At 37.4% G+C, this 18,590-nt stretch overlaps 1 protein-coding gene and 1 non-coding gene across 2 annotated transcripts in view; both read left to right on the forward strand.

Annotated features, from left to right (window-relative positions):
* The first annotated feature begins 8,641 nt into the window (after positions 1–8,641).
* TRNAL-AAG lies at positions 8,642–8,722 on the forward strand. The gene has a single exon. It is a non-coding gene; the product is annotated as a tRNA-Leu (tRNA).
* Positions 8,723–11,519: 2,797 nt separating this feature from the next.
* LOC110019165 overlaps positions 11,520–18,590 on the forward strand; it is a 41,450-nt gene continuing 34,379 nt past the window's right edge. Inside the window, exons 1-2 of the mRNA XM_020716744.1 lie at positions 11,520–11,863; positions 14,595–14,651. Of these exons, the coding sequence (XP_020572403.1) occupies positions 11,520–11,863; positions 14,595–14,651 (401 nt within the window). The remainder of the gene's footprint in view (positions 11,864–14,594; positions 14,652–18,590) is intronic.

Raw genomic sequence — 18,590 nt, forward strand, 5'->3', positions numbered from 1 at the left:
GAGAGAGAGAGAGACTTTTTATTATTATTTTTATTGTTATTTATATTATAATATTATTATCCTTACAAGCTCTCCGCACAACTTCATCGAACACATTCTCGCAATACAACGAAGGTCTCCCCTAGGCAAAATCGATGTCCCGGACGCGACCGCACAATCTGTTTCGTGATTCTAGATTGTTTTAGACCATATTTTCAACTATCGAGTCAAAAAAAATGATAATTCACATATTTTAAGCTTGCATGCGAAATAGTGACGCAACGAGCGCCTTTTCCAAATGGAATCGACGTTTTCGGACTCACTCGCGTAATCGATTTTGTGGTCTGGGGCCATCTGAACGTGCTCGCTGGTGATCGGGTCAATTCAAGTCAGTTTCGTGAGCGACGAATAATATTTTTCGGCCCGATCGAAATCGTTTGATGTGTCTAATGTTGACCGGCCTTCGCCCAAGCAAAAGCCAAAGCCTAGCAAAATGACCCCGGCTACGTGCCCCTCAACACGTGTCGGTGGGTCCAAAGTGGATGTCTCGCGCTGCAGGAGTCAACACGTGCATCAAACAACGTTTCTTAGCGCTAGAACGGACATCCTACACTCGTGACATAAAAAATTGATGCCAACATCGATATTGTTAGGGTTAATCAAAAAACCCCCAGAACCTGTTGATCAAACAGATTCCATTCCGCCTCGTTCATCTTTTCTGGTCGCTTTCCCAGTAACAAAAGATCAAATTTTTTTCCATAGAGATAGTCCTCTATGTGCATCCTCTAGTAAGCAAAATCCGTGTCATTGAACTTTTTGATCCCCGATGTCATCACTTCATCTCCGCCCATCGTTCTTCCTTTGATTCAAACCCAAATCTCTGATACCAATTCTTATGAAAAATGACGACAATAAAATGAAAAAAAGAAATGAGAAAAATTCCATGCAGAGAAATACTAGAGCGACACATGGATTTATGTGACTCAACAAATTTGCCTACGTCCACAGAGCTGCAGAGGAATTTATTTCTTCGAGGAATTCACCATCAAACGCGTCGACGTTTACAATAAAATCTCTATTTTTTTCTCTCCCTTCCTCTCCTTCTCTCCTCTTCTCTTTCTCTCTTAGAGGACTTGCTTAGTTTTTCTTGGTTTGACTTCTTTATGACAAATCATAAGAGACTATTTATAAAAACCATGAGAGCGGTAGGTGAGAGGTAGTTGAGAGGTAGGTGATAGGTGAAATTCTTAATTAGAAAGCTAATTAACAACAATTAATTAAATTACGGTGAATCGGATCTTCACATTACCCAACACATTTTCGATATTTCAGAAATTCACAAGTTGATTGTAACAAGAATCTTCAACTTTTTCAAATTATCCCATTTTACTCATTTGGGTTTCACAAAGTCTTAAAAATATCAAAACTGAGTCAGGAATGTTAAAAATTGATGAAATAGATATTTCTGAAAAAAACTTAATCATGTTATTTTATTTGCTGATGGCGACAGCTTTTAGCGACAATGTACACATACATACATGCACGAGTGCATGTGTGAGTGCAAGCAAAAGAGCATAATAATGCTTTTAAGTTGGTAGTAGGGTTTGCAAGCAAAGTGCAAGTGAGTGAGGGCGTCATAACGTGCATGGAAATACAAAAACGTTGCAGAGGGCATGCATATACACACATGCTCTAGGGTGCATGCTCGTGGACATGTGAATGGGCACATGTGTGCATATAAGTTGATTGAACCAAACTTGTTAAAGAATTGTCTGGCCAAGTTCCAAAACTATCCCTCAAGCAAGCTTTACATGATGACAAAATTTCTTTTTCAATGCAAAATAAGAGGATCAACATGGGCTATACAAATTGCTCTAACATATTATTTAAATATTCATATTTCTTCTAAGGAAGTGTTGAATCACATGTTCTTAGGGTTTTCTCAAGCTAAGGAATGTGTAACCATTTTCAAACCTCTTTTATGTTGTCCTGATTGTTTTTGTGCTCGACATATATTGATCTTCTTTGGATGACGAAGAACATGAATATAGATTTCAAATTGAACTTTTCTCTAAATGTGTGGAATACATAGTTCATGAAGAAAAAATATCTTTAAGGTGAGTATTAACAGATGTAGATTGCCAATGCCATAAAGATAGTGTATGATTAAATTATTTGGTATGATGACTTTTCTTTTCTCTATAAAGTCTCAAGCTTGATTAATCTTGAGGTTTGATCCGATCATATCCTTTGCACGAAGAGTTTAAAAATTTCTCAGGCAAATATGTTAGCTCATGGAAAGGAATATATGAAGTTATAGAGCTAGTACGTAGAAGAAGGATTCCACCGAAACATCAAGAAAGGGGTTCATCTAAAGTACCATAGGATTGGGACTAATAATAAGGGTGCATCTCTTAGCTAGACATACAAAAATTTTTATTTTTTGTTAGAATATAAATGTGTTAATATTCAATGGAAGATAATATCCTCCAACAATGACGAGGAGGAAGAGCATATAGAGGTCAATTAGTGCTTGATCTCCGAAGAAGCCCCTTGTCACGTTCGCGAACTGCTTCCGTTCCTTCGGTTCACAAAACAAAACTCCCGTCTCTCGTGAAACAGAGACTCACCTCCTTGAATCGCAAAACTGTAGAACTCTCCGCTTTAAGGATTTCTTGCTCACGGTTAAGGGCAGGAAGGAAGGAGATTATATGCTTTGATTCTTTTTGAGGTTTACGGGATGAAGAAGGCAAATGTTTTGCAAGGTACTCTTTCTTAGTTGCTTTTGTGTGCTTGACAGAAGGAAGAAGAAGATAGTTGAAGAAGAATGTGCTATTTTTGATTTCTTCTTGTTGGCTTGCACCAGAAGAGAAATAGATTTTTTCTCTTATACGTATTTCTTCTTCTTCGACAATCTTGCTCTTGGGTGAATCTCGGTGTGAAGAGAGAGAGAGAGAGAGAGAGAAAGAGAGAGAGAGCAAGTGAGAGATCATGTAATTGTCGACGTGATCAAACTGGTGTAAATTCCTAAATTAGTAAAATCTTCTACAACTCCGTGGATGTAGGCAATTTGTCGAACCTCGTTAAATCTCTGTGTTTTTATGGATTTGTGTCGATTTTTTGTTTTTCTTCGCCCTAAATTTCTCAATAAGTAGCATAATTGTCCATGTGCTATTTTATGTGTCATCATATATGTTGTCAATAATGTGTTGAGCTTGAACATTTGTCTGTTGTATATCTTTTCTTTCAATTAAAGTTTGAGCTTTGACATGATGTTGGTGAGGTAAATAACCTCAATTTTATTCATTCTTTATGTTGATTTCTTATAATTTGTCCCCTATAGAAGAAAAAACAATATAAGTCCTCCTTGAAATCAAATATATTATAATTGAGATAATGTCCTCGTAGTGAAAGTATAGTGACATCAAACCTTTATGAAGCTTATGCCTTATAAGATCATTTGACTGTACATGTATCTTCTGAGAATTTTTATTAGCGAACATTATGGCAGGGTCTACAAGTTGAGGTCACCTATGATGCTTGCCCAACCTCTCGTACATCCGATGCCTCCACTTCCACTTCACAGGAGGAGGATATGTGTTGTAAGGTTGCTGCTGAGGTTACTGCCCAGGTAGCCACCCTGAAATCAGGATGAGGACAGAGATCAAAGCGATGCTGCATTCGGAACTGTAGAAGGGGAATGAGCTAGTGCAAGAAGAAGGTGGAGATGATGATGATGATGAGAGGACACAAAATGCTGAGGAGGAAGAGTAAAATGTTATTTTTTTGGTTGGTTGTATATCTAAAAATTTGTTATTAACAAACATTAGTTTTATTGTACAGTTATATATTTCATTTGCTTTAACTCAAAATTTTTTTTTATTTATGTATATGATTTATGTGTTAATTAGCTCTATTACTGTGTTATACAATATTTTGATTGATGTGATACGATTGCGGTTGTATAGATTGTAACATTGAAAGTGGGCTTCATATTTTTTTTCTGAGGATGCAGGTTTTCGACAGCTTTTCGATGGTTTTACAATGTTTATCAAACCAACAACAGTTTTCAAACGATCTATTGAACAAGCAACGTCTGGGCAAAAGTGCTGCACTTTTCTACGGACAAAGGCGTCGGTAACTTCCCACGGTTAACCGACAGTTTGAAGACAGTTCACTGACAGAACCACAACACTTTTCCAACAAAACTACAACACTTTTCCTATAGACGTTTTTAAATCTATAGCGACAGTTATTAGCATAATTGTCCATGTGCTATTTTATGTGTCATCATATATGTTGTCAATAATGTGTTGAGCTTGAACATTTGTCTGTTGTATATCTTTTCTTTCAATTAAAGTTTGAGCTTTGACATGATGTTGGTGAGGTAAATAACCTCAATTTTATTCATTCTTTATGTTGATTTCTTATAATTTGTCCCCTATAGAAGAAAAAACAATATAAGTCCTCCTTGAAATCAAATATATTATAATTGAGATAATGTCCTCGTAGTGAAAGTATAGTGACATCAAACCTTTATGAAGCTTATGCCTTATAAGATCATTTGACTGTACATGTATCTTCTGAGAATTTTTATTAGCGAACATTATGGCAGGGTCTACAAGTTGAGGTCACCTATGATGCTTGCCCAACCTCTCGTACATCCGATGCCTCCACTTCCACTTCACAGGAGGAGGATATGTGTTGTAAGGTTGCTGCTGAGGTTACTGCCCAGGTAGCCACCCTGAAATCAGGATGAGGACAGAGATCAAAGCGATGCTGCATTCGGAACTGTAGAAAGGGAATGAGCTAGTGCAAGAAGAAGGTGGAGATGATGATGATGATGAGAGGACACAAAATGCTGAGGAGGATGAGTAAAATGTTATTTTTTTGGTTGGTTGTATATCTAAAAATTTGTTATTAACAAACATTAGTTTTATTGTACAGTTATATATTTCATTTGCTTTAACTCAAAATTTTTTTTTATTTATGTATATGATTTATGTGTTAATTAGCTCTATTACCGTGTTATACAATATTTTGATTGATGTGATACGATTGCGGTTGTATAGATTGTAACATTGAAAGTGGGCTTCATATTTTTTTTCTGAGGATGCAGGTTTTCGACAGCTTTTCGATGGTTTTACAATGTTTATCAAACCAACAACAGTTTTCAAACGATCTATTGAACAAGCAACGTCTGGGCAAAAGTGCTGCACTTTTCTACGGACAAAGGCGTCGGTAACTTCCCACGGTTAACCGACAGTTTGACGACAGTTCACTGACAGAACCACAACACTTTTCCAACAAAACTACAACACTTTTCCTATAGACGTTTTTAAATCTATAGCGACAGTTATGATTTCTCAGTTAACCGTCGATTAATGTAATCTGTCACTAAATACGTCAATAATTAAATTACCGACAAGTGTTTTTGCTGCATCAACTTTGTCATTATTGAATCATCCGTTATTACTAATGGTATTTGACCGTCGGTAATGAACTAAATTCCTGCATTGATTCTCCTCTTCATTTATGGAAATCGAGTTTATGCTTCCACTTATATCTTAAATGCATTATCATCCGATTATATCTCCTATAGATCAAAGATTGTCCCCAAAAGACAAAATTTCTCTTTCTCTTTTTTTTTTTTTTAAAATTATAGCCATTTTATTTCATTAAATTATTTATATTATGATTTGATCAATAGTTTTTGCAATAAAGTTGTGATTTACATTACTATTCTTTATCGACACATTTAAAAATCTACTACATTATCAACAATTGAAAAAAGTGTACTTTTATTTTTCTAACATTTTCTAATATTTTTTGCCTAGGATAAAATCTTTAGCATAAGGTTGTTAATATGCTATAAGGTTGTGCTTGTGTTGTTAATAATTTTTAACAACACAATTTTTAACGATGGTTTTGTTAATATGCTATAAGGTTGTGCTTGCTTTAGCATCCCCAATATTCATTTGCGATGGTTTTGTTAATATGCTATAAGGTTGTGCTTGTGTTGCAAGTCATTTAGGTGTACATTATGAGAATTGTTAATTTGAAAGACATTTGACCATCACGTGCGGCGCTTTTGTATTATAAATTAATGGGAGATAGCAACAATATGATGGAAGGATATTTTTGTTTGATCCACTAATTGCGATTCTCTCTTAAAATTGGTTTTGTAATATTATAAATGAAGTACATCAATTAATAAATTTCATCCGGACTAAATATTTCTATTATTTAGGAGCATGGTTTTAAATCCAAAAAATTTTCATTCTTTTAGCAAGAAAAGTTCAAGCTCAAATTAAAAGCATCTAAAACTTCAACTAAAGGAAACTTGCAGTCAAACTAATCAGTTCGATGAGACGAACAAAATGATACCAAAAGTGATCTAATCAAAGTCAAATCAAGCCCAGATCAAACTGTTAAGCCACTTTTGGAAGCTTTTGATAACAATGCACTCAAATGCGGCATAACAACATATCTTGAAGACAGTGTAACTACACAATCTTAAGAAAATGTAAAAAAGTACCCTAAATATGGTGTAAAAATGTACCCACATATAGTGCAACGACATTTTCCAAATACGTTGTAACGACATACCCCATAAAAACTACTTGCAACCGCCATACTTAAGATACGGTGACCTTCTACGAACTCATGAAGCTCTCTCCTTACAGCCCACTACTATGATCTACGTGGTTCACAACTCATGCAACTCCCAACTCTCACATCTGCAACATATGGACAATATTACAAGTCATGTAGCTCCCAACTTTGGCCTCTGTGACCTAAGCACATTGTCCCAACCAGTACAGCTCCCAACTCCAGTTAATAAACAACATTATCACTCTACGTTAAAACCTATGTGATCAAATACGACCTATGCGACTCACAACTAACACAACTCCCAACTCCATTCTCTGCGGTCTACGCATGTTATCACAACTCATCATTGCGATTTATTCGACCAACTATGACCTGCATGGTTCACAACTCATGCATCTCCTAACTCCGACCTCTTTGGCCTACAAACGCTATCATTGTTCATTATTGCGTCCTATGTGACTAATTACGAACTTCATGGCTCACAACTTATGCATCTCCCTAATACGGCCTCTGTGGCCAATTGACTTCTAAAGTGACCATTTATGGACTACATGACAAACTACTACTATGACTTTATACTTTGACCTCCACGACAAGCTAACACTACAATAACAATCACTACAAGAATTTAGCTTATTACTGACGGTTGGTAATAACATAAAAATGGTATGAAAAAATTGTATCAACAGTTTAGCGATGGCTAAATTTGACGTAGCAAAAACTATTGTCAGTAATAAAACTATCGATGGATTTAGCAGCGATTTACATTAAGTGACGAAAATTTGACGTACCATAACCATCAATAGAGATAAAAAAACATGTCAAGTTTAACTGTAGCTTGACCATTAGTTACATAATTGACACATATATTCGTAGGAAAAGTGTTGCACTTCTATTGGAAAAGTGTCACTGTTCTGTCAGTAAAATATCGTGCAACTGCCGGTTAGCTATAGGAATTTACTAAGAGTTTTGTTCGTAGCTAAAGTGCAGTGATTTTTTCTAGATGTCATTTGTTCAGTAGACCATTGGAAAACCGTCAACATATAATTAAGGGGTTGTAAAATCATCAATGAGCCGTTAAAAACCCGTACCATAAGAAAAAAAAGATTTGAAGACCTAATTGAATACTAACACTACAATTTACATACCTACAATCGTAACAATGCAATCAAAGCACCATAACTAAACTAATTAACACATAAATCTTATACAAAAATAAAAAAACAATAATTGCATTAAAACAAATAAAATATAAAACTGTACAATAAAAATAATGTTTGCTAACAATAAAGTGTTTAACAAACAAAGAAATAACAAAACCCCCTACTCATCATCCTCCTCTATCCTCTCCTCAATATCATCATCCTCACCCTCATCCTGCACCGACTCCTTCTCTTTCTACAGTTCAGAAATGCAACACCGCTTCGATCTCTACCCTCATCTCCAATCTCACGGAGGCTATTTGGGCATCAACCTAGCGATGCATCTTCTCATCTAGTATAGTGGAAGTAGATGCACCGGATGTGCTAGAGCCCGGGCAGGCATCAGAGGCCAGAGTCTGGGACCTTAACCCGTACCCCCTCCCCATCTTCTTTTTGCCAACAGGCTCCCTACAGAGGTTGTACTAAGAAGGATCCTGAGATGTGCATGAATCACTGATTGACTGATGAGATCGACTTTTCTCAAGCCTCTGGAAGGTAGTTATTTAAATTTTATACTCATTAATCTTGTGAATTACTTGGATCGCCAGAGTTCTACTGTCCATGTAGGACGATATAAATTGATCAAAGCATCAAATAAATTGAACAATTGTATATTTAACTTTAGTTTTGAAAAGATAGGAATGCATCGTTATTTTTTAAAAAGAATTGTAAGCTATAAATCATAAATTACAGTGTATAGTTGGGAACTTTAATTTTCGGGATACAAGTAGCTTCTTTAGTTAATAAGCATGCTTATTTATGAATTTAATCATGAGAAGTCATTCTTAAGTATAGTTTATAAAATTTATAATAAATATAAAAAAATATATATTCCTGCCACGATAGTTGAGATGGCCGAGTTGGTCTAAGGCGCCAGATTAAGGTTCTGGTCCGAAAGGGCGTGGGTTCAAATCCCACTCTCAACATAATCTATTCTTCTTATTTTAATTTAAGTTTTACATGCTCTGGCGACGGACTGTTCATGATCTTTTGTGTTTTCTTAATTTTTTTTTTCACCAGCGAGAATTGGAGGTGCAAAATCTTTTTATTTTGTTCGCCAACAATTACTGAAACTCGATTGATTAGGTCTTCGGACGTATCTGCTCGACAAAGGGGCCAAACTGCTCGCTCAAAGTAGGGATGGAGAATTACTCGTATTCGAGTCACGCAACTTCGATTTATCGCCCGCCATTTTGCAACAAATGATGGCCGCCATTACTGCCGCTCTGCCGCTTCCAGAGAGCTACTCCAGCGGCTCACCTGGAAATTCATTTCTTCAAACTGGGAGCGATAATTTGCGTTTTGGCCTCTCGAGACCTACCTGGATCGTTAAAACCGAGGTAACCTACTCGCTCCTATTCTTCTGCCCTCGTACCGACAAAGAAACTGCTCCATCTGTTTGTTAGCTTCATTGCTTTCAGGGAAGGGAATGAATTTGTAGATTTAAGTCACTCGTATCACTTTGGATGTTCTAAATTTTCGATCTTGCTCCTTTTTATATGGTTTATCGTGGCTTTTAAGGGGTAGATATGATTTGTTTCCTAATGAGCATTTTAGAATATTTGATGCAAATTCTATTAACTGATGTGTGCTGGTGATATAAATTAGATGTTAGCGAACAAGGGGATGTTTGGTAGTCAGATTTGAGCTGGCATTTAGGGCACTATTTAACATAAATCCAGCCAAACAAAAAAAATCAGAGAAATTTAATCCGCACTTGGCTAAAGCCAATTCTCCTTTCCTTTTGCTAATTTTTTAACATAAATTCTGATTTATTGAATCCGATTATTATATGAATTTAACAGATTTAGCTTAGGAAGAAAATCAAAAGAGTGGATTTATGCCAAATAAGAAAAACGAGAAAAAACACGATTATTTATTCACAACATTTGGGTTTGATAAATATGGATTTATTAGATTTACTAATTCCAATTAAACCTAAATCTTAGAGGCAACTAAGCACCAAGTTTATTTGTTTATTCTAGCTATTTGGTGACGTGTGGGGCGTGGGGGGTGGGCGTGAGAGAGAGAGAGAGAGAGAGAGAGAGAGAGAGAGAGAGAGAGAGAGCAGGGAGAGAGAGAGAGAGCAGGTGAGTTGGGATATTGTGCACTTCGAGCAGCTCGGGACTTCTAAACAGAGCCGTATGTCACCTCCCAAAAGAGCTCTTAGGGGTGGTGGGCAACCCAAGACTTAAATACTGCTTTTCGGCCATACACCTAGCTGATGTTGATGTGAGACTTTTTACTTTTTGTCCGTGACATTCTCCTCCACCCAATCATGTGAAACCCTCATCACGGATCGGCTCCACCGAGGGTTCCACTGAACCATAAAGAGTCCACACACCTGACAGACAATAATCCGCTCTGATACCACTTGTCACATTCCAAAAGAGCTCTTAGGGGTGGTGGGCAGCCCAGGACTTAAATATTATTTTTTGACCCTACATTTAGCCGATGTGAGACTTTTTGTCCGTGACACGTAGCTCAAAAGTCCTTGAAGAGATAGGGAATGACAAATTGAAAGAACAAGAAAATATTTTTCGTATTAGCTGCTCTATCAGCCATAAATTTTATTTATAGCTGCGAAAAGAAAAGATTACAAGAAATTAGTAGTGTCTAAAAAAATTTGTTAGACCACTAAATCAACCCTCTTAAATCGACATTACAACATAAAGTTAATTCGAACAAGTAAAAGAATCTTTGATAGAGATAAGGAGAGGAAGAAGGAAGCAAAGAGAGAAAGAATATATGAAGCTTGAAGAAAGATACGTTTCCAACACTCAAACTTTATTACTTTTTTTAAATTGTGAATTACATCAATATACATGTTATATTTATATACATAAGTTGTGGCAAACTTGTAAATAGACTTAATGTTACAATGGTCATTTGACTATAAGTCAGGTTACCATATGTGATATGAAATTGCTCTTTTTGTTTGTAAGAATCCTAAGCTTCTCTGTTCGAAGACTAGAATGGCGAGGCGGAAAGGAGAAGAGACACTAGCGACCTAGAGAAGATTGAAGGTGTGTATTACCCTCCCTTAAAATGATGATCTAAAGGAGAGATCGTCAGCTTGCTGGTAAGTTGGCGATGACGGTGAGTAGGGATATTGTGCACTTCGAGTAGCTCTGAGCTCCTAAACAGAGTTGCATATCACGCTTCACCATCTTCAAGAATAATTATCAATGTAAACATGAAAATAAAATATTCTAGAGAATCCCAGAATGTAGAGAGCAATCCAAGAGACTTTAGAATATTCCACAGCATTCTAGAAAATACTAGAAAGAAAGAGAATATTCCAATGAATTCTAAACAAGCTTCAAAAGAATTCTGGAATATTCTAGAAAGTTCTAGAATCATGCATAATAAAGAATAATATAGAACTATTTAGAAATTAGTGTATTCTAATGTAATCTAGAATGTTTCCTTTGTCTTGGAGGGCTATAAATAGGAGTCTCTCTCCTCATTTGTAAACATTCATTAAAGGATCCAAGAAAACCTTCCAAGCTTCCAAGTGTTCAAGCGTTGTAATCATGTTTTCTTAATGAAGTGTTCATTTCTTCAATACTATCTACTCTTCTTCTTAGAGAGTTGTGTGCTTATAAGTCAAAGCGTTGTGAGGGTGTTAGTCTGATTTTGTGTCAAGAAAGAGAGTTAAAGACGCATGGGTGACTAGAGATAAGTTAGTCTGTGACAGTTAATATCAGAGCCTCGGTTTGAATGTATGAAAAAAAACATCAAGAGCACGTAATAGAGAACGAAGCAACTAATGTGGAATCATCTCAACAAAGGCGAGGTCGTGAGGACCAACGAGATCCAGCTGCATCCAAACCACATGAGAGGTCTAAGGATATCAGACACGACTTTAATTCACACCTTGCTCAGGTGGAGGAGACAATGAATGGTGTGGACGCTCAGATAGAGGATATCTACCAAAAGGTTGATGGACTCGAGGATGACATCACAATCCCTTTAATGATTGGAGATATGATGCTCCAACTGGAGGAATCCTCAAGGGATCAAATGGTTAAGATGCAGGAGGATTTGATGGGAAGCTCCAGGAGGTACGAAGAACCCATGAAAACGAGATGAGCAGCATACATGCTAGCTTGGAGGAAATGTGTGGAGACATCTCACTGTGCAAGAGGACACTTGCAACACCCACCAACCCTCACACCTTCGAAGCTAAGAGGATTGAAGTTCCAAAACCAAAGAGTTTTAGAGGAGCTCGCAACGCGAAGGAAGTGGACAATTTCTTAGGGACTTGAGCAATACTTTAGAGTGATGAAGATTACAAATGATGAGGCAATGATATAATTTGCAATTTTTTATCTCTAAGACATCAATATGTTGTGGTGGAGAAGAAGACGAGAGATACTGAGAAAGATATGTGCACCATATCCATCTTTGATGACTTTAAGAAGGAGCTAAAAAGATAATCCTACCCTGAAAATGCAGAGGATGAGGCTAGAGCCCGGTTGTGAAGGCTCAGGCAAGAGGGATCGATTCGAGAATAAATTAGGAAGTTCACAAGCTTGGTTCTTGAAATTCCAGACATGTTTGACAAGGATGCTCTTTTCAACTTCACAGATGGACTCCGACAGTGGGCAAAGACAAATTTTAGGAGGCACGGAGTGCAAGATATTGTCACTGCTATTGCGGTAGCCTAAAGCTTTATTGATTACTCAAAAGAATCCACAAAGCCTAAAGATAAGAAGAGCACCTGTGTCAAGGGTGGAGAAGACAAGGATCAACATAAGAAAGAGACCCTCAACGAATCAACTTCATCCAAAGAAAAAGACAAATGGAAACGTACAAATGACAAAACTAAACCACACAACAGGTGCTTTTTTTGTGATGGACCACATTGGGCAAGTGATTGTCTTCAAATGAAGGCTTTGAACTCTCTTATTGCAAGCCATAAGGAGGAAAAAAGTTGCTGAATGGGATGCAAGCTCCAGCAATGCCCCAAGAAAAAGAGTTATTCTTTGTGGAGATGTTAATAAGTGGGAAGACCACTAGAGCAATGATGGACACGTGCGCTTCACATAACTTCATCTCCGTCGAGGAAGCAAATAGATTGGGTTTTGCAGATGACCAAAGGAGGAGGCTCTATCAAGACGGTCAGTTCAGCAGAAAGATCAATCCATGGAATAGCTAGAGGGGTAAAAACCAACATTGGGGCGTGTTCAAGTAACTTGGACTTCTCTGTCATTCACATGAATGATTTTAAAGTTGTTTTAGGAATGAACTTCTTAAATCAAACAAGAGCATTCCCAATGACCTTCGCTAGTAGCATGTGCATCATGGAAGGGAATCAAGATTTCTAGTGCCGATAATAAGGGCTAACAAGCAGGAAGTCAAAGTGCTATCGGCCATATAATTCAAAGAGGGCATTCCAAAAGATAATGAGATTTACTTGGCTGTTCTTCACAAAGAAGCAAAGCCCCAAGATGGCATGTTAAGGGAAGTGGTGGAGGTTCTTAAAGAACTGCCACTAAGGAGGGAGAATATTATTCAGTTAGGCTGGAAAAACCTTAGGAAACACCTAGGAAAAACCTAAGTTTGCCAAGAGCAAACAAAAGAAGCTCGTCCGAGTACCAAGGGTAAGCCGCATTGAGGACATTGTGAGCTTAAGTGGGGGAGAGTGTTACGCTCCGCCATCTTCAAGAATAATTGGCAAGGTAAACATGAAAAATGAATATTCTATAGATGTCTAGAATGTAGAGAGCAATCCTAGGGACTTTTGAAGATTCCACAACATTCTAGAAAAAAAACTAGAAAGAAAGAGAATATTCCAAAGAATTCTAGAAAATTCCACATAATTCCAGAAATATGCTGAAAGAAGTAAGCTTTAAGCGAATTCTGGAATATTTTGGAAAGTTCTAGAATCATGTATACGTAAAGAATAATGTAGAACTATCTAGAAATTAGTGTATTCTAATGTAATCTAGTATGTTCCCTTAGTCTTGGAGAGGACTATATATAGTAGTCCTTCCCCTCATTTTGTATCCATCTAAGAACCATCCAAATTTCTCAAACTTCTAAGCATTCAAGTATTGTAATATTTCTTTCTTAGTGAAGTGTTGCTTTCTCTAATACTTCTCCCTACTATTCTTCTTAGAGTGTTGTGTGCTTACAAGTTCAAGCATTGTGAGAGTGTTAGGTTGATTCAGTGCTAAGGAAAAACGTTAAAACTGCACGGGTGACTAGAGATAAGCGAGTCTGTGACATGCAGCTCAAAAGTCCTAGAAGGGATAAGGAATGACAAACTAAAAGAATAGGGAAAATCTTTTTTTTTTTGCTACACTGTCATTTAGAAATTTTATTTATAGCTGCTAAAAGAAAATATTACAAGAAATTATTATTGTCTAAAAAAATTGTTAGACCACTAAATCAACCCTCTTAAATCGTCATTAATAACACAAAGTTATGCCTCAAACTTGCTAAAGGATCTTTGATAGAGAAAATAAGGGGATGAAGAAGGAAGAAAGAAGATAAAGATTAGAAGAAGCTCGAAGAAAGATTTGTTTCCAACACTTAAAGTTTATTACTTTTTCTAATTGTGAATTACATTAATATACATGTTTATATTTATATACATGAGTTGTGGCAAATTTATCAATAAACTAAAGGCTACGATGGTCCTTTGACTATAAGTGTACGATACTATATGTGATATGAGATTGCCATTTTTGTTTGTAGAAATCCCAAGTTCCTCTGTTCGAATACCAGAGTGGCGAGGTGGAAATGAGACGAGACACTAGCGAACCAGAGAAGATTGAAGGTTTGAAGGTGCATATTACCCTCCGCTCAAGATGATGATCTAGAGGAGAGATCGCCAACTTGCTGGTAAGTTGGTGATGTGGTTGATTGGAAGCGCTTTTGTAAGTATGTCTACAACTTTATCTTCAGAAATAAGAAGTAAATCAATATGCTTGAGTCGAAGATGATCTCGGATGATGCGGTAGTCCACTTCGATGTGTTTAGTTCGGGCATGGAAAATTGGGTTGTGAGCCAAGGTGATTGTAGAGGTGCTATCGCTGTATAAGATGGTTGGGAGAGGCGATTTGTTGGTAAGCTCTTGTAGTAATGTTCGAGTCTAGAGTATTTTCGTGATAGTTGTAGCCAAAGCCTTTTATTTGGCTTCAGCAAATGAGCGGGCCACTATTGATATATAGATAGAAAATTGGAAATAGATCTTCTGTATGTGGTATCGCTAGCCCAGTTAACATCTACATAAGCGTTTAGAGGCATATGTACAAAAATAATTGGAATCCTGTAATTTGAAACTTATTTTAAGTAGCATAAACGCTTTTTTAAATTTTTGTTAGTGTTAAAGAGTTGGTTGATGCTTATGCTAACTTAAATAAATAATTGACAGTAAATGATATGTTTGGCTGAGTAACAGTAAGACATTGGAGAGATTCAATAGTATACTGTTTGAAATCATACATGAGGGTAGAGGGTGAAGACTGCTTATGTTGATTCGTGGGAAGAGGAGCAAGAACTTCTTTTGCTTGTACATGCCGGTTCTATTTAAAAAATCAGTTATATAATTTGTTTAATTTAAAAAATAACCTTGAAGTGTTTTGTGGATGTGTTGTCCAAGAAAGTTGATATTGGGCCATGTTGTTTGAGATTAAATTTGTTGCTTAGAGTGCTTATGAGAGTTTGATACTAGTAGGGGAATTTCTTGTACTTAACATGTAAGCAAGCAGGAAAATATAGATGTGTTGATGATTATAAATTAAGAGAGATTGATTGGCTGTGCGTAAAGTAGCTCAGGACTCCTAAACAGAGAGAGCAAGTGAGTAGGGATATTATGCACTTCGAGCAACTCAGAACTCCTAAACAGAGCCGTAGCTCAAAAGCCCTTGAAGAGATAGGGAATGACAGAATGAACAAACAGGAAAAATCTATTTTGTTTTTGCCGCCCTATCAACCATAAATTTTATTTATAGCTGCTTCAAGAAAAGATTACAAGAAATTATTAGCGTCTAAAAAAATTTGTTAGACCACTAAATCAACCCTCTTAAATTGGCATTACAACATAAAGTTAATTCGAACTACCAAATGATTGTTTGATAGAGATAAGGAGAGGCAGAAAGAAGCAAAAAGAGAAAGAGTAGATGAAGCTTGAAGAAAGATATGTTTCCAACACTCAAACTTTATTACTTTTTTTAAATTGTGAATTACATCAATATTGTTATATTTATATACATAAGTTGTGGCAAACTTGTAAATAGACTAAATGTTACAATGGTCATTTGACTATAAGTTTAGGTTACTATATGTGATATGAGACCGCCCTTTCTGTTTGTAGAAATCCCAAGATTCTCTATTCGAAGACTAGAGTGGCGAGGCAGAAAGGAGACGAGACACTAGTGAACTAGAGAAGATTGAAGGTGCATATTACCCTCCCTTAAGATGATGATCTAAATGAGAGATTGTCAGCTTGCTGGTAAGTTAGCGATGACGATGAGTAGGGATATTGTGCACTTCGAGTAGCTCGGGGCTCCTAAACAAAGTTGCATATCATGCTCTGCCATCTTCAAGAATAATTGTCAATGTAAACCTGAGAATGGAAGATTCTAGAGAATCCTAGAATGTAAAGAGCAATCCAAGTGACTCTAGAATATTCCACCGCATTCTAGAAAAAACTAGAAAGAAGGAGAGTATTCCAAGCAATTCTAGAAATTTTCACATAATTCCAGGAAAATGCTGAAAGAAACAAGCTTCAAAAGAATTATGAAATATTCTAGAAAATTCTAGAATCATGTATACGTAAAGAATAATGTAGAACTATTTAAAAATTAGTGTATTCTAATGTAATCTAAAATGTTCTCTTTGTCTTGGAGGACTATAAATAGGATTCCCTCATCTCATTTGTAACCATCCAATAAAGGATTCCAAGCTTCCAAGTATTCAAGTGTTGTAATCATTTTTTTTAATGAAGTGTTCATTTCTCCAATACTTCTCTGTACTTTTCTTCTTAGACTGTTGTGTGTTTATAATTTAAAGCGTTGTGAGGGTGTTAGGTTGATTAGTGCCAAGAAATAACGCTAAAGCCGCACGGGTGACTAGAGATAAATTAGTCCATGACAGTTAGTATCAAAACACCAGTTTGAAGGTATGACAAAAAGCGTCAAGAGCACGTAATGAAGAACCAAGTCACTGATGTGGAATCATCTCAGCAAAGGCGAGGTCGTCAGGAGCAATGAGATTCAGTTGCATCTAAACCACATGAGAGGTTTAAGGAGATCATGCACGACTTTGATTCGCATCTTGCTCAGATGGAGTAGGCAATGAATGACATGGAGACTCAGGTAGAGAATATTGACCAAAAGGTTGATGGACTCGAGGATGACATCATGATCCATTCAATGATCAGAGGTATGATGCTTCAACTGGAGAAATCCTTAAGGGATCAAACGACTAAGATGCAGGAAGATTTGACGGGAAGCTCTAGGAGGCACAAAGAACCCATGAAGACGAGATGAGCGACGTACATGCTAGCATGGAGGAAATGCTTGGAGACATCTCACTGTGTAAGAGGGCACTTGTGACACCCACCAACCCTCACACCTTCGAAGCAAAGAGGATTGAAGTTCCAAAACGAAAGAGTTTGAGGAGCTCGCAACACGAAGGAAGTGGACAATTTCTTATGGGGACTTGAGCACTACTTCAGAGCGATGGAGATTACGGATGAAGAGGCAAGGATATAATTTGCAACTTTTTATTTCTAAAACATCGTTATGTTGTGGTGTAGAAAAAGACGAAAGATATTGAGAAAGATATGCGCACCATGTTGTTGACCTCATTTCTGGATGTGGTCTTTTTTGTCTCTCCTTAGAGCCTAGGGCCTAGCTTTAGGCTTTCCCTGTTCGACTCTCTTAGAGGACTAGTACGGAACCCACACCATTTAGAAAATTCAAGTCACCTCGTCACTCCTTCGAGTTTCGCATGGGCGGTCCCAAATTCTCGACATTCTGTTGAGTTGATTATGATCGACACATGAAACTCGAATCGAGTTCCTACATTAATAGGAACATCCCCTAGGGAACCCCCTTTGCACTCGAACGCTCGATAACGCTGCATTTTTGCGCACGCATCACACTCCGCACAATTTTGGCTTAAATTGACTCGCCCGTCGGCAAACTCGTCCGGACGACCCCGGATGATGAAACGAACCGCGCTGACGCGTCTGGAACATCTACTTTAGCTAGGAAGGACACTCATATCTTTATAGTTTCGCGCACGAGCGACTAGCACGAATATCGATGCACTTTTTTTAGCGGTGCGCGGGCTCGGGCTCAACTCAGGTCCGACTCGGGTTTGGTTCAGGCTGGACTCGGGCTGAACACGGGCTAGAAACCAGCTCACCTGAATTTGAAATTCAAATTTCAAAATTCAAACGAATTATTTAAATTTTTTATCTTAATTAAAATTAATTCAGGTCTTGATGCTTTCCAATTAATCCTCCCTGCATTTGGAATTCATTAATTTCCCCGTCAACTGCTTCCAGAGTAACAACTATTGACCCCACTCTTATTCTAGTGGGGGTGCTGACCTTCTTCTTTTTCTCTCGACACGATTCGAGAGGCTCTCGACCGAAAACTCCCATTCGCTCCTCCCCTCTGCACCGAGAGCCTTCCTCGCTCGAGACACGATTTGACTTCCTCTTCCTCCTCACACTCTTCCTCCTCATGCTCAATCCCTCCTCCCTCCTCCCGCTCGGCTCGAACTTTTCTTGCTCGGTTTCCTTGCGTTCGATCAAACACTACACGA

This window comes from Phalaenopsis equestris, unplaced genomic scaffold, assembly GCF_001263595.1.
Source record: "Phalaenopsis equestris unplaced genomic scaffold, ASM126359v1 Scaffold000053, whole genome shotgun sequence".
NCBI lineage: Eukaryota > Viridiplantae > Streptophyta > Magnoliopsida > Asparagales > Orchidaceae > Phalaenopsis > Phalaenopsis equestris.